This window comes from Mustela erminea, chromosome 15 (genome assembly GCF_009829155.1).
Source record: "Mustela erminea isolate mMusErm1 chromosome 15, mMusErm1.Pri, whole genome shotgun sequence".
NCBI classification, from domain to species: Eukaryota; Metazoa; Chordata; class Mammalia; order Carnivora; family Mustelidae; genus Mustela; species Mustela erminea.
In genome coordinates, this window is record NC_045628.1 from 2119724 (window position 1) to 2141525 (window position 21802).

Sequence of the window (21802 nt, forward strand, 5' to 3'; positions counted from 1 at the left end):
AGCACTGATCGGAACGCAGGCTGCAAATCAATCAGGAAAAAGCCGTTTTTCTTCTATGTCCTATCCGAATCTGCTGCTTTTCTGCAGCCGGAGAAGACCACCAGTGGCTGCCAGGGGACCATCTGAGGAAATACAGACCATATTCTAATCCATGCGTCAGAAAAACCCTCAGGGGCTGGGCCGCCCAAACGCAGGCTGAAACTCCTGCACGTAGAGCTGACTTGCTGACTTTCTGCCTTCGGTTCCTTCTGCCTCATGACGCTACTACTATCGCGGCCTCCTCGCGCACCAAATCCCCAAAGAACATGTTAGTTCTCTTATCTCCCATAGCGTCTGGCACCCTACGAGCAAGCACATACTTAATAAGTTGACTGGGTTCAAATTTATTATGCGACCTATTATGGGTTGGATTGTGTCCCCCAAAATTCCAATGTTCAAGCCTCATTCGCCAAGGTGCAGGCCGTGACTTTATTTGGAAACAAGGTCGTGCAGATGGAGCTGGTTGAGTTGAGGTCAACTGGGGGCCGGTGGTCCTCATCCAAGGACGGCGTCCTTACAAAAGGGGAGGTGAGGACACAGCAGAGACCACAGGGAACACCATGGGGACACGGGGTGTGTGCTGGACCCCCTTCCCTGGCGCCTTCCGAGGAGAGCGGGCCTGCCTGCACCCCGATCCCGGGCCTGCGCCTCCAGGATTGGGGGACAGCAGGTGTGTGGAGCAGCCCGTCCGGGCAAGAGTTCTGCTACAGCCCAGAACACAGATATCCGGCCCGACAGCTGAACCCAATCTAAATGCTCACATACACACCCAGGAAATCTAGCAAGACAAGCGGGTCGCAGGACTGTCGACTGTGAGCACAGACGTGGATGGAGGGAATGTCTCCCAGGAACACTTCACTGACCTGGCGTGTTCTGCAGGCTCTGGGGCCCAGGGAGAAAGAACCAGGCGCTCTGAGATGCTCGCGCTGAACCAAGCGACTCCACACGCCACGTCCAGGAGCAAAACTCAAGCAGCGCGTCATCATTCCCATGCATCGGTGCGCTCATCCGCGACGGTCCCCTCTAAAACTCGTACATCTCGGCTTCAGCCTCTGACAAATAGTCTAAGAAAGGTCTGAAGCAGTAATTCATGACCTGCGGGAGCTGGACCCCCTGGATTCTGCCGCCTTCGTGGGCTCCCATCCCCGGAGGGATGACGGAAGCCAGCAGCGGGGGCAGCTCAGCAAAACGTCCCAGCCGTCCCTGCGGAAAATCGAAGCACAGGAGCCCCATACACAGAGATCCGGGAAACCGTGTGATCCCACTCTGTCTCCCCTACAGCACAGAACGGGGCAGCGGCCACGATGGAAAGGGTCTCTTTTCTGAACTGTTTGTCTACAGAGTCTATGCGCTGCCCCCCGTGCCCCTGGCCTCACACCTCGAGAAAAACAGACATGACCAAGGGGAACCCCGACAGAAAACTTTGACAATCTGAACCAAAATGAACATCCTCCTGGTTCTCGGCCCCTTTGGCTCCAAAGTAGAACAAATGAACAGAATGCGAGAAGCACATTAGCACATGTTTTCTTAATGAAAGGCACATGGGAAACCTGAGCCGCCTCCAAACTTGCCTTCGTGCTGTGCCTTCCCCAGCCCAGGGGTCTGTCCTCAACCCCGGCTCTGCCAACGTGAGGCTGCGGGCTGCTCCCACCACTTGAACCAGTCGTCAGGGTGTCCATGTGGCAAACTGGGGTGAAGTTAAGGCCCTTTCAACTCCCCATGAATATTCAGTGAGGTTTCCAAACACTCCCAAGGAAAGCTGTCCTGCCTGTCGGCTTTGGGGCTCACGGTACTCGGTGTACAAGCCCAAAGAGATACTTCCGCTTAAGAAATGCAAAAGCTCGTGAAACCTCAGAAACCCCAGTTTTTTAGCGGTAGAGATTGGCTAATATTTTACTCCAAAAACCTACCTTTGAACTGCAGAGAGTCAGGAGCTCTGGCCATAACTTGTGCCCTCGGTGTGAAATTTGCACTGTGGCGGAGACAGAAACGAACCCGCGGGGGCCGTGGGGCAGGAACTGGGGAGGGTAGGGGACAGTGGCAGTTGGGCTCCTGCAAGCTAAACACTGTATTTCCTCATTCCCCCTCCTTGTAGGATGGAAGGAGGGCTACCGTGTTGAAGGCAGATCTTCCTAGAACGTACAAGGAAATGATCACTGAAGTCTGCCGATCCCATCGATGCCGTCAATATGCCAAGTAACGCACACTGATGGTGTGATAGGAACGTGCTTTCCTCCAGACCACGCGGGACGTTTCCTAAAGCTTCCCTCTCCGTCACGGAACCGCATTTTATAGGAGCCTGTTTTGGTGGACAGAGTGTGGACTGTCAGGGCTTGGCAACATCTGTCTTTTATTACCAGAGCTCCTGATATCCAGATGACAACCAAGTGTTCTGAGCGCCCTGCGCTTTGGATTGGGCTCCTCAGTCCTGTCTTAAATCATGATTTTATTGTGACATCAGCTTCATTTACAAGCAACATTTTTATTTCCTGGACAGGCAGGCGGCTCCGCACTCTAATGCAGATTCTGTTTCCCGGTGTATGGTCCAAGTAAGAAAAATGCCTGAAACTAGCGTGCATGCAAAATTCGTATTGAATAAAACCTCTTCCGACCCTTGAAAATGCAGCGCCAAAACACGCGCAAACTTCTAAGAGGAAACGTTTTACTTTCTCAAGTCACCTAATGAACACTGGATTAGCAAAGTGTCCCTGCACAGTTAGGGCCAATACAACCCCATTTTAAAAAATTAGGGTTTTTCCCCCTAATTATGCTGTGCTTCAGCTTCTACGTTTAACCCCTTGTAAGTAACTGTTGATCTTAATTTTCTGTGCCGGCCAAAAGCAGGGGTGGGGGATGAAACTGCAGCTTCTCTGTAATGCAGGGAGACCTCGTTTTGAAAAGCCCTTCGCGGAGGCCCCTGCTTTGTCAGCCTGTGCGAGAGAAAAGCAAACTTTAATCACTCCCAGACACCGGGGTCAAGGTTCACACTGCAGCCCCGGGGAAACCACCGGCCACCGAACCAGAAGCGGGGTCGGGGGAACCCGGGATTCGGCTCAAAAGCAGGAATGGACCCGAAAACCAAATGGAGAACGTGAAGGCGGCCTCGCAGCGCGCCGGGGCTCCGTGGGTCCGCCGTGCGCGGGGCTCGGAGCCGGCAGCTGGCCGCGCGGAGGCCGCAGGCCGTGTCTCGGGCGGCCCCGCTCGGCACCGCCGCGTCCTCTCGGACCGCACGGCGCCCGGCGGCTGAAGCGGAGCCGCAACTCCGCGGCGAGACGGCGCCCGCAAAACTGCGGGAACAAAGCCCGGGAGGGAGCTGCGCGCGCGCCGGGGCGCGGTTCCCTGCTCGGGTCACGGAGAGGCGCGACTCCACCTCCGCGCGCGGCGCAGCCGCCGCTCCCCTTCCCCGCGGCCTCCGCAGGGCCGCTCCCCCCGGACGCGGCCGGGCCCCCGCCCCGCCGCCCCCCGCCCCCCGCCCCGCCGCCCCGCACACAATGGCGCCCCGAGCTCCCGCCGCCCGGGCCTCGCGCCGCCTGCGCGCCCCCCGCGCGGGCCGCGTTCCCGGGTCCGCGCACAAAGGAGGCGCGTGGGCTCGTCCGCGCCCCGCGCGGCCGCCAGGTGCCGGCGCCCCGCGACCCCGCGCCCGCGCGTCTCCGTCACCCCCGGCCGCGGCGGGAACGAGGCGGGGCGCCCCCCGCCCGGGGCCTGGGCGCCGCGGGGGCGCGAGCGCGGCACCACTTACTTTCTCGATGGTCCCGGGCAGCAGGCGCTCCAGCAGCCGGCACAGGACCACCCCGTCCTTCAGAGACGCCTGCAGGAAGCCCTCGGGGTCCGCGATGGTTTTCTTGGGCGACTCCAGCACCCCCAGGGTGATGAGCCACGTAACGGTCTGCTCGGCGGAATTCATAGCGGCGGCGCGCCCGGCCTCGCCGCGCCGCGAGCCCGTCTGGGCGCCGTTCACCTCGGAGCGGCCGCGGCCCGGCCGGCTGCGCCCCCCGCCCCCCCCGGCTCGCCCATGGGCAGGCCGGCCCCGCGATTGGCTCGGGCGGCGCCGCGGTCCGGCCGGCTCGCGCTCCCTCGCGTGCGTCCTGGCCGACTGTCAAGTGCCTTTTCATTAGATGCACATGAACCTGCGGCGGCCGCCCGGCGCCGCCCCCGCCGCCGCCTCCCGGCTCCCCGCCGCCGCCGCCGATGACATCACCGCGAGGAGAAGAAAAGACGCGGCGCCGGAGCGGCCCCGCGCCGGCCGGCCGCACACGCACCCCGCGCTCGGGCCCGCCGTGCGCCCCGCCGCGCGCCCCCGCCCCGGCCCGGCCGTGCGCGCCCACCTGCGCCGCCGTGACCTCCGCAGGCGCCGGCCGCCTTAACCGTTTGCGCCCCGCGGGCCGCGCGCTCCGCTGCGGACGCCCTGCGCGCCAGGCGGCCCTCGCGCCGCCCCTCCTCCGGCCGCGCCGAGCCCCTCGCTGGTGTTTTTGGATTCGCCGGGGTTTCAAGCATCAAGTGCCTCCCAGATGCTCTTTCTGATTTTCGCCAGTTTTATTTCGGGCGGGGGCGGGGGGGGGCGGGCGGTGCTGACCACGAGGCGTCTGCTGCTCCGCGCCACTCCGCGGGCGGCGATCACAGAACAAACGACCGTTAGGTCCTGAGCAGGTCTCTTCCCGGGCGCTGCTGCCGTCCTTGGGGACAAGGACGGACGCCCCCGCAGCGCGCGGAGGTCACGCGTGGCCCCTGCGGGGAGGCCGGCTCCCGCGCGTGACCTCCGCGCCCGCTGAGCCGTTTTCCGCGGGGCCAGAACGCTCGCAGCGACCCTGCTGGAACCTGCCGGTGGCGCTTCTAGCACCGGGAAGAAAGGTCAGGAAAGCGGCGGAGCCCGACCTGGGTCCATGCGGCGACCCAAAGGAAGGACGGGGGACACCTGCGTCCAAACAGGTCCCTGGGCCCCACCTCACTTGGCTGGGAGATGCTCGGCTGGCCATGGGGCCGTGAGCCACGGGCGGACTGGAGGAACTCGGACGTCCAGCTGTCCCACAGTGAACACGCTTCTCCACGCACGCAGTGACAAGGACATGTGCATATAACCAAAGGGGGCCGCTTCTTACAGGAAGGACAGCATAAAGCACTGCCCTGTACCTGTGTGGCCCTTTGCTCCTGCTCTAGTCCCCGAGGTTGTTCTGCAGTTTAAAACAGCATTAGCAGAGCTTACTATATCCCAGGCGCGTTTAGTCCAGTTAACGGCAAAGGCTAGAAGCCATATAAAACTTTTAAGAAATGGAGGCTTAACTCCCTCTTTCTTTGCCTTCATTCGTCCAGAGGACTCCCATGGTGATCATGGACTGCGTGAGCGCCGCAGTTACATCTGCTTCCAAATGCAAACACACTGAAAGGGCGGCCCCATCCTCGGTGGCCATAGTCCCCACTGAGCTCACCTGGTCTCTGCCAGAGCTCCCTCCTGGCTCCACGTCACATCATCATCACTACAGACATACAAGGTTTGTCTCCTTGTCCCCGTTGTCCCACACCCAAGCGGAGGAGAGACAGGACACAACACATCACCAGTTTCTAGACAGCGTCTCTACACATCTTCCAGCAAAAAGAGCAGGTAAGTGTTCCATTAAGGTCTTTGCCCAAAGACGGTATCAACACGAGGGTATTGCCCTAAAGCTAGTTGTCCCCTAAGACTCCTGTTCACTCTCATTACTGCTGAACTGAAGAGATAGTTTAACATACAGCCATGACAATTCAAATTACATTAAATTAGGTCTGGTGCTTATAATCTGGTAAACAAGAGTGAGATTCAACTTGACTCAATCAAATAATCCTAAAGAAGGCCGCTCTAGGGAGTGGTCTTAGGTGACCAGTAACCGGGCAGCCAATTATTGTCAGAAGGCAGACCTGCTCTAATGGCTCTTAGAAGTCCCCAAGCCTTTCAATGCTTTCTGGCTCCTGGTTGCGTTCTTTTATTTTGGATGGACGTTTGTTTCAAAAAAGTTTATTTAGAAGGGATTCGTTCTAGAAAGTAACATTGTTCGAAGCCAAGTGTTTTTTCGGAGTTTAACGAAGCTATTTTAGTATCCAAGGTGGGCATTTTGTTAAACTTAGCATTTTTCCAAATTCCGATCACAGAAGGCTCAGGCCACGGAGAAGAATCCATTGTTCTGTTGGGTGGGAGCCAATTAAGACTGCTGTCAACCGAGAATTTTGGTCCTGTCTGTGGATGCCTTTCGCGTCACCCCAGAAGAGTGTGGAGCGGCTCTCAGCACAGGCATGTGTCCTCCGGTTCCCTCCTCTCTCATGAAAGGCTTTAACCTCATAGCCCACGAGGCTCCTGTTAAAGCCTCAGAGCCTCGTCCCCGGTCAGCACTGGGGTAGACCCGCAGTCAGGTGCCCCTGAACCGCACCTGAGCTCAGCCGAGGGACGCTGATTGCGTTGGTTGGCTCACTGGTACCTGGAGGACGGTCTCTCCCCAGCCAGCGCCAGGCAGGCAGATGGCGACCGGCCTAGCCGTGTGTCGCCGTCACTGCCTCGGAGGTGCTGTGGCTGAAGTGGACCGTCGTCTGGATGGAAGCCCACATTAAGTAGTTCCGTGAAGGTCACTGGAGCCACCGTGGGTTCGTTACCGACGGCCTTCGTTACCGATGGCGTTCTTTCGTTAGGCGGCGCCCTATTTTTTGGGCATAAGGACGGTCCAGTGCTAAACGTGAGAGGTGCGAGGCAGGAAAAAATCATTTAGAAACACACACGCTGAAAATTACGCAGGATTGGAAGACGTCTTACCACTACAGTGTTTTATGAGCATCACGTCAACCAGGAACTTACCCCAGTCTGGGCTCCCCAGAAGCAGATCCTGAGGCCGCCGTGGGGACCGAGGAATGTATCTGGAACGCAAGCCCGGAAAGCACAGATGAAGAAAGGGACAAAGTGAAACAGGGAACGGACACAGGTGAATCAAAGCTCCCCTGGGGCCTCTGAGAAGCAGCGCGGGGCAGAGGGGGTCCGATCCCCCTGGCTACGGGCGGCAAGCTAAGCTTCATCCCTCCACTCCCATCTCCCTGGACCGTGGGTCTCGGCTGGGGGGTGGCCTCCAACTCCACAGAGCCTTATGTCGTGAGAGCAGGAAGCACACGGGTCCCACGTGGACCACTGGCCACGGTGAGCGGTGGTGGTGAGTGGTAGTGAGCAGAGCCAATGCTGCTTCTCCGGCTTGGTGCCCAACGCTGCTTCTAGATCCTGAGACACGACACCCAGTAAAAGCCATTGGCCCAGCACGTGTGCTGCGTCTTGGAGGACAGGTCTCTAGCCTGAGGAAGTCATCACCAAGCGGGATCCCTGCAGGGCCCCATCCAGTGAGAAGAACTGCTTCTTCCCTCAGACCTGGGGAGATGTCACCAGCTCACCACCAAGCAGCTGGCGTTACTGAGCAGCAGGTTCGAATCTGCCCGCACCGTGGGCAGCCGGGTCACTGTGGGTGAGAGGGAGTCCCTGCTGTAGACCTCTTGCCCACCTCTGCCCCTGCCACTGTGGCAGCAGGGCTGGCGGGCGAGGCCCGGGCTTCTTCCCTGGTGACAGATGCCATTGGCGCGCCTGCTTGCTGGGTGCCCCTTCCTCCCTGATGCTCTCTGGAGACCGAGGCAGGAGTCTAGACCCACAGGACCCCTCTACCTCCTTGTAAGGCCCACCCAGCCCTTCCCCAGGGCCCTCCTCCCTCAGGTGGAGCCCTGCCGCCCCTCCTGTCCACCGTGTGCACCTGCTCAAGAGGAGGGGGCCAGCTCAAAGCTTCACTGGCCCGAGGGCTTCTTCTCCCCTTGTCCTGTCGCCCGCCCTGGAGCTGGAAGGGAGCGCGGCAACAGTCCATACGGCCTTTTGTGGTTCACACCAAGTTAGCAATGTCACAGGTGCAAGCTGAGCGGCTTTGGGAACCCGGCCGATGGAGGCAGATGACTCGGAGGTCTGGGCCATTTGTGTCAACAGCTTATGGGTGACCTCCAGACCTGCTCCCACCCCAGCCCAGCCCACCCCGCCGTGCAGGATGACGGGCAGCCGTGCGGGCTGCCTGGACGCTGTCTTCCAGACCACCCCAGAACATCTCCTCGGACATCTTGCTAGGGGGCTCTAGCAGCCTCAGGGAGGCGCACTCTGGTTCTCCCCATGGGGGCCGTGCTGCACCCACACTCCCCGAGACCCTCCACACTGCCCCGCCTGCTCCCTCACTGCCCCCCAGCAGGAGGAGTCACCCCTGCCTGGACTAAGGGCCAGCTCTGGGTGCCAGCGTGCTAGTCCCGAGACAGAGGCCCCATCAGAGCCCCGTCCCCAGGCTTACTTGCTTCTCCCACGCCACCCAGCCACCCACCGTCCTAGGCAGGGGGAGCAGCACAGGCCCACAGCCCCTCTGATGAACGAGCCTTCCTCCAACAGCTGCTGTGGTGTGCCCTCCAGGCCTGCCGAGGCTTGCCCAGTTGCTGGTCTAGAGGCCCTGAGTGAAGACAACCCCCGGGCCACAAAACAGGGCCTTTGCAAACCCCAGGAAGGCCGCACTTCCCTAGCAAAGGAGAGGGACCGTTTTTCTTGTCTTGGAGAGATCAGGAAATCGGGAGCCCAAGTTTCTCAAAACCTCCACGCAGGCCCCCCTTCCAGGTCCCAGGGACTGTCACCCCAAACCCAGCTCTGGACTCAGCCCCAGAGGTCTGCCCAGGTGGGGTCTGCCCAGGTGGGGTCTCCCCAGCTTTGTCGACCGGCCACATGTGCGACGAGGGCTGAGCCCCCTCATGGCAGGGGTGGGTGATTTCTCACACTGCGAGGGGGGCTTCCGCGGGTGAGCTCCCTGAGCTGTCGCTGTCTTTCTCCTGAGACTCCTCCGCCGCGAGCACAGCAGACTTCACGGTCCTCACAACCGTCACGGCTCCATATCCTTCAGGCACTGGGGTGGTTCCACGTGCTAATGCTGCCCTTGCCCCTGCTCTGCGCTCCCATTCAGCACAGACGGGACAGTCGTCGTCGTCGTGAGGCTCGGAAGGGGGGAGGGGTTAGCCCCTTCTCGTAGCACGAGCAACCGCGTCTGTGACCGTTCATTCCACATGCCAACTCGACTGGGCCACAGAACGTCCAAATAGTTGGTTGAACATTATTCTGGGCATGTCTGTGAGGGTAGTTTTGGCTGAGATTAACATTTGAATCAGTAGACTGAGCAAAGCCGGAGCCCTCCCCCAACGTGGGTGGGCCTCACCTAATCAGTCGCAGGCCCGAACAGACCACAAATACCAACCGTCTCCCCTGAGTAAGGGAAACTCCTCCAGCAGGTGCCTTCCGACTGCACATCGGCTCCACCCGAGGCTCCAGGCTGCAGGCCCACCTACAGAGCGGACTTACCAGCCTCCATAACCACATGGGCCCATTGCTTAGGGTCAGTCCCCTTACACGTGTCTTACTGGTTGTGTTTCTCTGGAGAACCCTGTTACGGCGTCCTGCAGCTGGGCCATCTGGCTGGTGAGTGATGCGAGTGCGGATTCCCTGACTGTGCGTCCTTCTGAAGTCACCTGCCTTGGTGTGGGCTTCGCAAACACAGACCCTGGGACAGGACTTCTGTCCCAGAGGCGTATTTGGGGGTTGAGCCCAAGAAGCACAAAGGAGGAAGCAGGGGAGGTGAGGCAGGGAGGGAGACAGTCTGCAACAAAGGGTGCACTTGGGAGTGGGAGCCCCAGCAGGAACCCTCTAGGGCCCAGCAGTGGTCTCCTGGGCTGATCCAACAAGACACCATGACCCGGGAGACTTAGAAGCCGCAGAACTGATCTCTGGCAGTCTGGAGGCCAGAAGTCCCACATTGGACGGGGGAGGGGAGTGGACGGGAGCAGAGGGGAGGAGGTTGGCCCCTGAGGCTGTAGGAGATCCATTCCAAGCCCCGCTCCCAGCTCCCTGGGGGTGGCTGACAACCCTTAGCACTCTTTCCATGGCGTACAGGGACATTGCGTGGACCTCTGTGTCTGCCCTTACACGGCCTTCTCTCCCTTTCTGTCAGCTCCCACATTTCCTTCTTTTTGTAAGAACGCCAGTCCCTGGACCAAGGGCCATCTTAACCCAGAATGACCTCACCTTCATTTGATGACATCTGCAATAACCTTATTACCAAATAAGGTCACATCCACAAAGTACAGGAAGTTAGGACTTAAAATATCTTTCTGGGGGACATGATTGAACCCACAACAGGGACTCGTGAGTAAACCACCAAGACCTGCCTCAGAGACGCCCCAGCAGAGGACAGGTGCCCACTGCCTCCCACAGGCCACGAGAATGAATGTGGAGTCTCAGGTTCTCTCTGTTCGTGGTGCTCGAGACCCACTGTGGCTCTGGTGGTGCCATCCTCACCCGTCGACCAGGAGCTCACCTGTCACGGTCCATGTGTTTCCACAGCCATCAGACAGGACATCTCACATGGCGTTGCTGTAACCTGATAGTCAGTCCCTCTGGTCCTGACAGCTGGGTTCCGCACACAGGCGCCCAGAACAGAGCCCCCCCAGGGTAGGTGCCCGGCAGCACAAGTCGGTGCCCCAGCATCCTTCCGAGGAGACCAGCAAGGTCGGTAAGTGCCATCATGAGCTTAGAAGCTTCCTAACGTCTCCGTTTCGTGTTTGTTGGGAGACATTTCTGCATGAGTCGCTCACCTTTCTAGGAGCCGGCCAGAGGTGATGACAGCTTTTGCTCTGACTGTCCTTTCTAGAGTGTTTTGGCGCAAACAGTCTTCAATGACAGAGACATCATCCCTCCCCCACCACAGGCAGAGGCGGAGGGCACATTTGCTTGCTGACCTACAGATTGAAAATAACGTCTCTTGGGGGACAGTTTGGGCCAGGTTACTGGCCATCCACGTAAAGGCTGGGGTTTGCTAAGTTTGGGTTGTGCGGTGGTATCACAAACCTGCCGTGTGCGCAGCCCCCCACCCCCGGGGCCCACCCTTGCATTGCCTTGAGCTTGGGTGCAGAACTGGGGCCCATGCTGCCTGTTCAGCGGTGGTCACACAGTCCCTGGTGTCCAACCTGGTGTCCAGCCACGAACTCTATTAGCTTCCGAGCAGGCTGAACTCCCAGACCCACGGTGGTCCTTCATAACGCCAGTCCTCACTTCCCAGGATGAATGCTCGATGAGTTTCTTCTTCCTGAACGTGGCTTTCAGGGGTTCCCTGAGTTTTAGTAGGAAGAGCTCCTTCTTCATTGCCTCCAAGGAGACTTGTTATCTCCCTTTTGATTTCCTCTCCAATCAAATATTTATCTAAGAATATGTTTCTTAATTACCAAGTAATCGAGACTTTGTTAGCCATTGAATGTGATTAGAAATCTCTGTTTCCTGAAGTTGGCTAAAGACTGTTGACTGATCCATGATCATACATATGGAAAAAATACACACACTCTGCTCCAGAGGTCATATACTTGTATTTACTGTGTGCGAGTTTTGTGCTTTTTTAAAAGAACTTTTTTTTCCAAAATCATTTTAGAAGCACAGCGGGTTTCGTAACTCATATGGGGAGCTCCCATGCAGACCTCTGCCAGCTCCCTCCAGCGACGGGGCCCCAGAGCGTGTCTCCTGTCCCCAGCACGGCTGGGGTGCTGTTCAGCAAACCACGGACGCCACTCGGAGCTTACCAACACTTCCATATACTTGCGCACGTTCCGTCACACGTGTGTGCTCTGCGTCAGCTAGACACAGCCGAGGCTCTGAGACGCAGGTGGTAATGATGTTTCCCCAAAATGTAAAACCTGTAACATGGTATCGATGACATTCAATGGACAGGTTAGTTGAAAACTTTTATCTTTGTCACAAGTGAAGCCTTAAGCTAATTCATACGGTTCCTCTTTCTCTGATGACTTCTTTTATCCTGAACTTCAGCTTGTCTGGTTGGAAAACACCCATTTCCACCCCAGTTTTCCTCTCCCTCGCGCCCGGATCCTCATTTCCAACCTCACGTCATCACCTGGAGTTACAACGTGTAAAGTACATAAACTGGCCTTGCTTTCTAGGGTTCTTTGCCTGTGTCTGGTGGGTTGGTTGGGTTCTTTTGTTTGTGTTTTGGTTTTTTTTTTTAAGATTTTATTTATTTGAGAGACAGAGAGTGAGCACGAGCAGGGGGAACAGCAGAGAGAGAGGGAGAAGCAGGCTCCCCGCTGAGCAGGGAGCCCGACACAGGGCTCGATCCCAGGACCCTGGGATCATGACCTGAGCCGAAGGCAGAGGCTTTAACCACTGAGCCACCCAGGTGCCCGGTTGGTTGGTTTTTTAAAAACATACTTTACAGGGTGCCCGGGTAGCTCAGTGGGTTAAAGCCTCTGCCTATCGCTCAAGTCATGATCCCAGGGTCCTGGGATCGAGCCCTGCATTGGGCTCTCTGCTCGGGGGGAGCCTGCTTCCCCCTCACTCTCTGCCTGCCTCCCTGCCTACTTGTGATCTCTGTCTGCCAAATAAATAAATAAAATCTTTAAAAAAAAAAAAAGAAAACAAAAATATTAAAAAACCTACTTTACTTAAAAAGTAGTCATTTTGCTTTAAGTAAAATTTATTCATTTTACATTGATGTTTTCTATTTTTCTTCTCTGTGGTTTTAAATTGCTCTGGTTTGCAGGAAAAAAAGATTTGTTCAAATCACTCTTTGTTCCATTTTTTATCTCTTTAAAATTTAAAAATTGAATCATAATCTTCCATCTAACATACGGCTATCCTACCTTCCTTAGCTGGCGGTCAGTCACAGACTTCCACATTGAAAAGTCAGAGTCCATGACACCACGGGCTCTCCGTTCCTCCTGCCGGCCATCTGCACTCTAAGGGCGGCTTCTGGAATGTTCTCGTCTCTCCTCATCAACCCTCAGGGCCCCCTACCCGAGGCCCCTTTATCACCCCAAACTCCTATGCTCTGCAATCAGTTAGTTTTAAACTGTTATTAGCATTTTATTTGTAGAATAGACTCCTGCTACAACTCCTGCGAGTTTTTACTTAGCACTGATATTACACTCAGCCTTGGCTTTGTGTGGTCTTGGTGTCGGGTCTCTGGTCTGTGGCTCTGGGGGAGCCGTATTTGTAAACACGTGTTCAGCACCCCGACTGGTGCAGGCGTGTTGGCGGGGCAGACTTCCAGGGCGGCAGTGCCCTGGGCTCAGTGACCCGCGCTGTCTCCCAGCCTTAGGTGCAGGTGGAGGTCCTGGACGACTTTGGCGCTGGTGTTCTTTGTAGATAACCTGTTCTTTCAGTGGAGAAACCTGCAGGATTTTCTTAGTGTGAGAGATCACCACCTGCGTCAGGATATGATCAGGACATGTTTGTGTGTGCACACGTGTGTGCGCCTGTGCGTGTGCCCTGTGTGTGCGCGTGGGTACATGCGTGTGACCGTGTACACATGTGTGAGCGTGTGTGCAAGCATGCGTCTGTGACCATGTGACTGTGTGGGTGCATGTGTGTGACCGTATACATGTGTGTGGACGTGTGTGCAAGCGTGCGTCTGTGACCGTGTGTGCACGTGGGTGCATGTGTGTGACCGTGGACGTGTGTGTGGACGTGTGTGCAAGCATGCGTCTGTGACCGTGTGTGCGCGTGGTGCATGTGTGTGACCGTGGACGTGTGTGTGGACGTGTGTGCAAGCGTGTGTCTGTGACCGTGTGACTGTGTGGGTGCATGTGTGTGACCGTGTACATATGTGTGAATGTGTGTGCAAGCATGCATCTGTGACCGTGGGTGCACGTGGGTGCACAAATGCATTGTGCGTGTGTGTGCACATGCGTGCTGGCTGTGTGTGCGCGCGTGTGTGTGCAGTGCGCGCTGGCTGTGTGCACGCGTGTGTGTGCACGTGCGCGCTAACTGTGTGCGCACGCGTGTGTGTGCATGTGCGCGCTGGCTGTGTGCGCACGTGTGTGTGTGCACGTGCACGCCGGCTGTGTGCGCACGCGTGTGTGTGCACGTGCGCGCCGGCTGTGTGCACGCGTGTGTGTGCACGTGCGTGTGCCTGCTCACAGCTGTATCCTCACCCTTGCCTGGGACTCCCTGAGCCTCCTCAGACTCGGGCTCCCGTCTCTCTGGTGGAGGGAGTCTTCGACGTCTTGGGTTTAATTCTTGTCCGTCTCTTCTTACTGTCCTGGAGCCCCTGCTCGTCTCCTGCCAATTCTTCCTGCTGCTTCCTTCCCGTCCTGTTCTCCGGACTCCGACCCCGCGCTCGGCCGCTGGGCCGCAGGTCTCCCCGCCTCTGCTCGGGGCCAGTGCGGCCGTCACCGCTTTCTTTCCACTGCAGGACGTCTTCTCTCCCGTCGCAATTTAAACATGAGTGTGTTTTTGTTTTGTGCTTATGATGTTAAGGAGGAAAGTGCACTTGGAGAGGAAAAGTACCCTCCTTGACAGGAAGTGGCGTTGCGGTGGTGACAATGGCCGTTCCACGATTTACGGCTCTGGGAGAGGTGGATGGGGACCCAGAGAGACCCGGGCCTCGGCACCCTCCTGTCTCCCGTCCCAGCGGCTCAGAGCCTTCGCCCCACAGCCCCTTCCTTCCGGAACGCGCGAGCTCAGCCTGCCCATCGCAGCGCAGTCCTGCCCCGGCCTCCGACGGCCTCCCACCGCCTGCCCTGTCTGCTCGTCCTCTCCACGGCACCCCCCCCCCCGGCAAATTCTCAGCCTCCTCCAATCCCTGCTCACCCCCAGCCCCAGCCCCCAGCCTGTCTTCTCTTGGGGTCCCCATCAGCTGGGTCCTCACCCCGGCCGTCCCTGCACGCAGCCCTCCGGAAACACACCTCCAAACCAGGAGGCAAGCATGCTTGCTATGGAGCTCGGCGACAGCTGCTGGGCCCCGCTGGCCCGCCTGGCCTCACGGGGGCTGCCGGGCAAGGACTCCCGCACCCTTCTGACTTCCAGCGCGGGCCTGACCCCGAGGCTCCACACAGGCTTTCACACCGGCTCCATCAGCATGGGGTTAAGAAGCCCTTTGAGAACCCAGAGAAGCTGAGCGAGCTCTCCCGGGAGGCCGGGGGTCCAGAGGGCTCTCAGACTCCCCAGAGCACGTCCCCAGCGGCGGCGGAGTGAGACCTGCCGGCTCAAGGGCAAGTGTGAGCAGAAGACACCACCCGATGTGTCTTGCGGCCAAGTAGAGCTGCTATAAAAACAGCAATCAGCATTTGGAGAGTAAACTGTTTCAGTGATTTGGGGTTGTGGAAGTCATAATAAGGCATAATAGGGATTCTGGGAAACAAAATGTTTTACAAATCTGTGTTTAGGGGCACCTGGGGGCTCAGTCGGTGAGGTGTCTGCCTTCAGTTCAGGTCATGGTCTTAGGGTCCTGGGCTCAAGCCCCGCATCGGGCTCTCTGCTGAGCGGGGACCCGGCTTCTCCCTCTCCCTGCCCCTCCCCCGCTCGTGCTCTCTCGCTCTCTGTCAAATAAATAAAATCTTTTTAAAAAAATGCGCGCTGTATTTTTTTACCTATACTCTCTGCAAAACATAAAAATGTTTTCTGTTGGAGAAGTACTTCTTGAAAAAGAACAGGGACACCAGCAAGTAAGTCGCTGCTGTAATTAGTTGCTGCGTATCTTACACTGGGGCAGCAAGATCCATCTTAAATGATTTTATTGTGTTTGTTTTATAAACAGCTTCATCCATTTGGATGTAAAAGGATACCGTTTTCATCGCCTCATTTCCTGTTCTTTTGATTTACTCCAGAAAACCAGACCATCGGATGAATTATGGAACCCAATCTTTAGAAGCCACACTTTACCGAAAACAGAGATGTCTTAGGCAACAAGGCCATGTGGGCTTGTCCAAGCACTAAATTTCTTCACGATCCTGCCTGGACCGTGAGCCCATTTGTGAGGGACAAGAAGCCTCACTCCCCGCAGAACAATTTCCGGCCGAGGGGTTCTCTGGTCTCAAGGAGTAGGATTAGACACGTAGGCAATAAAGTAAAATGTGCGTTCAGAGGAGAGTTAAGGATGGGGCGCCTGAGGGGCTCAGTCATTAAGCATCTGCCTTCGGCTCGGGTTATGATATCTGGGTGCTGGGATCAAGCCCCACGTCGGGCTCCCTGCTCAGCGGGAAGCCTGCTTCTCCCTGTCCCCCTCCCCCTGCTGTGTTCCCTCTCTCGCTGTGTCTCTCTCTGTCAAAGGAACAGATAAAACCTTTAGAAAAAAAGACTTAAGGAAATAAGGGCTGGGCTAAGGAGCCCGTAGGAAAGCAGCCCGTGGCGAGGGTGAACAAGGCGGGAAGAGACCGAGGGTCGGCTCAGGGGTTGCCCGTGAAACCAGCTAGCGGGAACCGAGCACGTGCAGACCAGAGGTGATCCAGATGCAAGGGGTGCGGGTAAGGAGGTGCATCGAATGAAAAAAAGTAACGTGCACACGTGCTGCCGCAGCAACCGCATTTATTACTGTGGGAAATGGGGGTCTCACTCCCTGTTCGGTGAGCGAGTGAGGCAACTTTGTAGATGACCATGGCCTCAGCGAGCGGGCACACGTGTACGAAACACGCAGAGATAACATAAAGCCAGAGCCGCGTAGACGACGGCCGTCCCCACGCACCTGCAGAAGGGCAGGGGGGGGCGGCAGGGACAGCGCCGAGAACGGCGAGGAGTCTGCTCCCGGATCTGCACGCTTCCGAGGCGGGAAGACCGCACAGTTGCTTCCCAGGCTGGGAGAGGACCGCCTGGACCCGCAGGGCTGAGCGGCACTGATCCTGCAACGGAGCACACCTGTCCTGTCGCCGCCGGCGTCCCTGCTTCCGCTCCCGCCCACTCGGCCTGCGGGGCCACGGGCCCTGTGCACCTCAGCTCTCCCGCGCCTGCTGCCCCCCCCCGCTGCCTCCCGCGGAGGGCATGCACACGCGGAGCCCCGGAGGCGGGAGGGGGGCGGCCGCTGTCCCCAACACCCCTCCACCCGGCACAGGCTGCTGGCTCTGCCTTCTGCCTGCCCCCACACTCCCAAAGCAAGCCCTCCGCAGCCATCCGCAGGGTCCAGAGGGCTGAGCTCTGGGTCCGAGGCAGTGTCGTCAGAGCCCCTGAGAGGCCAGTGGCTTGGTGCCCCCTCCCTGTGGCAGTAAGGGTCACGTTCAGCAAGGCTTTCCCGCACTTCTATTCTCAGAGCCCAACCTCTCCCTTGTTTCTCCCAAACCTGGCAGCAGAGCCCCCCACAGGATTGCCCTGAAACCTCAGCACCCTCTGCCTCGGTGGGCCCCGGATATCTCATTTTCAGCAATGGTTCTCTGGACTAAACTGCACCAGTTCCAACAGCCAGCGCGACTCCTGCTCTCCTGTTGGGACCGTGGCTGGCACGGGAGCCTGGAGAGGATCAGCCCCTCGGAGCCAGCGAGAGCGGACAGAGGAGCAGAGGAAAGCCCGAGTCGCGTTAGGAGGCAAGCATGGGGCGTGGGGAATCAGCCCACTAGAAAGTCATTAAGCCACAGGAAGAACCAGGCGAGCAGAAACGGTGTTAAACAACAAAGTTACTCACACGCTTGTTACAGAGGGAAGACAGCATTCAGGGAACCACTGGGAAGGTTGCAGAGGGGCCAGAGATCACAGCCAACTCCAAGTGCGGCAAGGGTGGGTGCGGAGTCATACCAAGCAGGTGCGGTCGGTGGGCTCAGAGACCCTAGAAGGAGGCATGAGGGCCACGGGGGGCTCTTCTGCCAGTGGACCCCCCCAAGACATGATATGGGAGTGAGGGACAAGGGATTCAATCCCATATCAAGGCTGGGGACTTTCCCTAAGCTGACCCCACAGGATGCTTCTTAAAACTGGACAAAACAGGCCAAGGGCAGAGCCCGAGCTCGGGGACTGATGAGAAAGAGGAATCAGAGCCTGCATCAGGGCTGGTCAGGGGAGAGCGCCCTCGTCCGAGAAACGCTCGGTGCAGCCCTCGGGGACACCGCGAATGACGCTGATCCCCTGGCCCGCATCCCGGCACCGAGGGAGCAGAGGGCCCGCCTCGAGCCCCCCGCCCCAGGTGTGATATTGGAGTGTGCAGGGCCCTTGGCTCCCCGGGGACCAGCACTGCTGGAACGCCACTCCAACCTGACACAGACTTCTGCTCACGGGGTGTCTGCCTGCCCCGCACCCCATGCTTTGGTCGGCAAGGGGCTCGCCGAGGGACCCCAGACGGGCGTTTCCATCGTGTCTGGAGCGAGGGCGGAGCAAGAGGCCCTCAGGGAAGAGGAGGGCCGTCAGCCCCACCCTTCACGCCTGGGAGCGCACGACACTTGGGCCTTTCTTTAGGGTCCCTGTGGGGCACCCTGTGCCTCCAGGGGACACGCCAGGAACGAGTGGACGCCTGGCCCAGGCCCCGAGTTGAGGAAAACCATCTTCATAAGCGCGCCCTTCCGAAACGGGCTGCAAGCGGCAATGTTTGGGGTGTGCTCGCCTCTCCGGGTGTCCGTGTCCCCCAAAGATCTGGGGGCAGGGGCTGGTAGAACACACAGGTGCGGGACGAGTCTGAGAGAGCGTCTGTGGGAGTCGAGGGGAACCTCAGCACTGGGGAAGCCGAGCGCTGCCTTCAGTGAACAGCCCGGGAAGCAGCCCCCCCCCCACCGTCTGCCCCAGAGGGGCTGCCGCAGACACTCTGCCTGCCTCCGGCTGTGCCGCTAGAGCTCGGGGAGCCCACACTGCAAACGAGGGCACTAGGGACACCCCAAAACAAAGGATCTGCCAGGGCCTCCCCATCACCCACCTCCAGTCCAAGAATCTGCGGGGGTGGGGGCTTGTCTGGAGGGGTGGTGAGGGGCTTTCTCTTCCCACAACACACAGAGGGACTGCGTGTGCCTCAGTCTCCCCAAGCAAGAGGGAGCTCAGGGGGACGCCCTCAGGCCTCCCGCGGCCTCCAGAGCTACTGGGGTACACAGAGGGGCTCCTGAGCGGCCTCCGGCGGCCGTGGGAACAGCTGGCACCTGGCGTGTGGCGGGACCGGGAGCGTCCGTGGCTCCCCAGAGCCCGGCGAGGACCCGGAATCCAGACTCAGACACACTCACCAGGCCCACCTGGACGGCAGGCCTGTGGATGGGGTTATGACAGCCAATCCCGATGCTCAGGGTGGGCCGAGGCCTCGGGAGGGAGGCTCGATGCGCTGCAGGGTGCTGTGGCGGGCAGCCCCTGGGGTGACTGGGAAGGATGCCCTGAGCGCTGCCCATGGCCAAGACGCCGACCCTGCCCCCACCGGTGCCTCCCGTCTCTCTGCGGCGGGAACTGGGGTCACGAGAAGATCCAGGTGGGAACCAACAGGGCACCCAACAGCCTCCCGAGTCCTGGGTGAGGCGGCGCCTGGGCTGGGCACGGGAGGCGTGGAAACCGGCTGTGGACGAGAAGGCCCTGGGACCCTTCCATACCCCGAGGGGGGTTCTCTGTTAATACCTGGAAAGGACGAGAAAAGCTTCACCTTCTGCCCTAGATCTCCTCCGATGCACTTCCTGACGCCCGCAAAGCAGGCATGGACAGGTCTGTTCTGAGCAGCCCGCGGAGAGACAGAAGACAGAGCCTTTCTAGAGCGGCTTATTGATACACGGGAGGCACCTTTCTGCAACAAGAATGTTCTCGCACACGGGGAGTCGATGGCCAGAGTGTGAAGCCCAGGGGCGAGAAGTGGCCCCTGGGTCAGGGATGGAGTGGGTGCACAGACCCCTGCCAGGGCAGGGCCAGCGGGGCCACAGGGTAGACGGCCACCCTTAGCCACCTTCCCCGGCAGACCCCGCCACACAGGGCTGGCCGCGAACCCCAGGACCGCTGCCTCGCTCTGCCTTAGCTCGCATGGGCTGGCAGCCACGAGGGCTGGTGGGGTTCCACAGCCAGGAACATGGGGACTGCACGCCCTCCCGGGCCACCACCCTCCCTTCACTTGCCCCCCACGGGCTGTGCTTCCGGACAGCGGGCTGGATCTTGGGGAGGAGGCCCTGGGGATGGCAGCCCGCCGGGGGAGGAGGGGGCGGCGGGCAACACGCTTCCAGTTTATGCCTCACAATGGCCCCAAGTTCTGAACGAGCGAATGGGGCGGGGGAAGCTGTGGAGCTGGGGACAGGCTATACCAGAGTTGAGATGTTCGACAGAGATGCTTACTAAGTATTTCATTAGTAACCCAACTGTCTAAAACCCAGAATAGGATTTCAAATTCATCCTTTTTTTTTTTCTTTTGTAAAGATTTTACTTATTTATTTGAGAGACAAGAGTCCAAGCTGGGGAGAGAGGTAGAGGCAGAGAGAGAAGCAGACTCCCTGCTGAAGGGATTCCCAACCCGGGACTCGATCCCAGGATTCTGGAATCACAACCCGAGCCGACGGCAGACGCTTAGCTGACCGAGCCCCACAGGCACCCCTGCACGAGAATTCTTAGCACAGGAAGGTAAGACGGTCACTTCTGGGTGACTAGTCAGCTCATTGGGTAGAATGTGCCCTTAACAGATTGGGTCTCTGTGGAGCCGGCAGCTCAGTGCCATGGCCATGGTTCACCCCTTCACGTCCGAGCTGGGAATTCTGCAAACGTGGCTGTGGCCACAAGACAGGGTGGTCGTGGGGAGAGGGCCTCTGAGAGCACGGCTTCTCCTAGAAACCAGCCTCAGGCCCCCAGGGAGTCACAAGTACGGCTGGGTTGACCCACCCCATTCCAAGTTCCGGAAGGGTAGGGCAGGTGCAGCCGTGTCCATTCAGAGGCCTGGGCAGGTGTATTTCCCGAGAACACCCAGAATTCCCAAAGAAAGGTGCTCTGTGGAAGAAACAGTCTCCTGAGGTCCAGAGAAGGAGCGTGAATTAACGAGCGTTAGAGAAGAGTGAATTTTGTGTTCTGATCACTCTGGAAGGATCTCTAACTCATCAGGGCTCATGGCGTACATGGGGCTCGAGCACGACACACAGTGTTCCATGTCCACGCCCACAGCACAAAGGTCTGAAGAAGAGGCAAAGCCAGTCCTGCTTCCACGCTGTGAGTCTCAGGGCTCTCCCCTTCCCCGCCTTTATCATGTCTGTCTTTGTCTCCAAGCAGCACGGAAAAGGTGATGCAGTGGGTCACGGCAGGTCGCCTCGGGCCGGTCAGGCGTGGCTGGAACATTCTAGGAGGAGCTGCTTCTGCCGTGGGAAGTCCGACTGCCTCTGTGTTCCCCACACGGACGCTCAGTTAGGGCTTGGAGATGGGTCACTGCGGCAGTCTGAACTCCTGTAGCCTTAATATGTGCAAGAATCAAGAGCTCCATCCCTGGTGCCCTCCATCCATCACAAGGAGACTCGCTCGCCCGAGAAACATCTGGAGATTTCCATCAGCCTGCGTGCTACCTCCGTATCTGAGCGCTGCTAATGCTCACGGCTTTCGACCTTCATGCCTCTTCCCAGCCATCCAGCTAACGTCATGCTGTTGGGCAGAACCCTTGAAAACCTGTATCCCAAGTCGCACAATAATTTCCCACGAGGAGGAATAAGTGTATGACATTAGATCCCATAAAGGGAGGCTGTAGAGCAGTGGAAACGCCGCTCTTCGATCAGCCGAGTGTAAACTGCTACGACTTTCCAGAACCCTGTTCGGCAGTGTTTCTGACGTCTGACACTGTGCATCCTGCGGCCCAGCCTCCTGCTTCTGAACACGTCAGAAGCGCTCGGAGCTCGCGTGAGGACACGCAGAACTGCCCCGCCCGTGACGCCCTGCCCTGCCTGCCTGGGTGACCCAGCGAGCGCGCTGCGCCTTCACCCTCGAGGGCGGTGACACCCGCCCGTGCGACGCTGCACCGCAGAGCACGGAGGCCTCAGGCGCGTCCCGCCAGCCGACAACCCAGACCCAGCGTGTAACTGAGTGACAGAC

The 21802-nt window shown here is 58.5% G+C and overlaps 2 protein-coding genes and 2 long non-coding RNA genes across 9 annotated transcripts in view; 2 read left to right on the forward strand and 2 right to left on the reverse strand.

Annotated features, from left to right (window-relative positions):
• The window catches only part of ARHGEF7 (Rho guanine nucleotide exchange factor 7), a 123642-nt gene extending 119428 nt beyond the window's left edge, over positions 1-4214 (reverse strand). Inside the window, exon 1 of one of the 4 annotated variants that reach the window (XM_032315201.1) lies at positions 3779-4214. In XM_032315201.1, the coding sequence (XP_032171092.1) occupies positions 3779-4151 (373 nt within the window). In that variant the 5' untranslated portion in view covers positions 4152-4214. The remainder of the gene's footprint in view (positions 1-3778) is intronic. The other 3 variants (XM_032315203.1, XM_032315197.1, XM_032315199.1) reach the window with 3 other exon arrangements.
• Positions 4215-4375: 161 nt separating this feature from the next.
• On the forward strand, positions 4376-13370 carry LOC116574366. Of its 2 annotated transcripts, XR_004279239.1 has the most exons (4): positions 4376-5635; positions 6160-9517; positions 10439-10607; positions 12748-13370. It is a non-coding gene; the product is annotated as an uncharacterized LOC116574366 (long non-coding RNA). The 2 variants fall into 2 exon arrangements; XR_004279240.1 differs by lacking the exon at positions 6160-9517.
• Positions 13371-13956: 586 nt separating this feature from the next.
• On the forward strand, positions 13957-15298 carry LOC116574365 (atherin-like). Its single transcript, XM_032315096.1, has one exon. It carries the CDS (start codon positions 14459-14461, stop codon positions 15071-15073), a length of 615 nt encoding a protein of 204 aa, XP_032170987.1. The 5' UTR covers positions 13957-14458; the 3' UTR covers positions 15074-15298.
• A 1120-nt stretch (positions 15299-16418) lies between these two features.
• On the reverse strand, positions 16419-19937 carry LOC116574592. Of its 2 annotated transcripts, none has more exons than XR_004279386.1 (3): positions 19379-19937; positions 17487-17627; positions 16419-16713 (listed from the first exon to the last, which is right to left on the reverse strand). It is a non-coding gene; the product is annotated as an uncharacterized LOC116574592 (long non-coding RNA). The 2 variants fall into 2 exon arrangements; XR_004279385.1 differs by having other exon boundaries at positions 17487-17661.
• Between the last annotated feature and the right edge of the window lie 1865 nt (positions 19938-21802).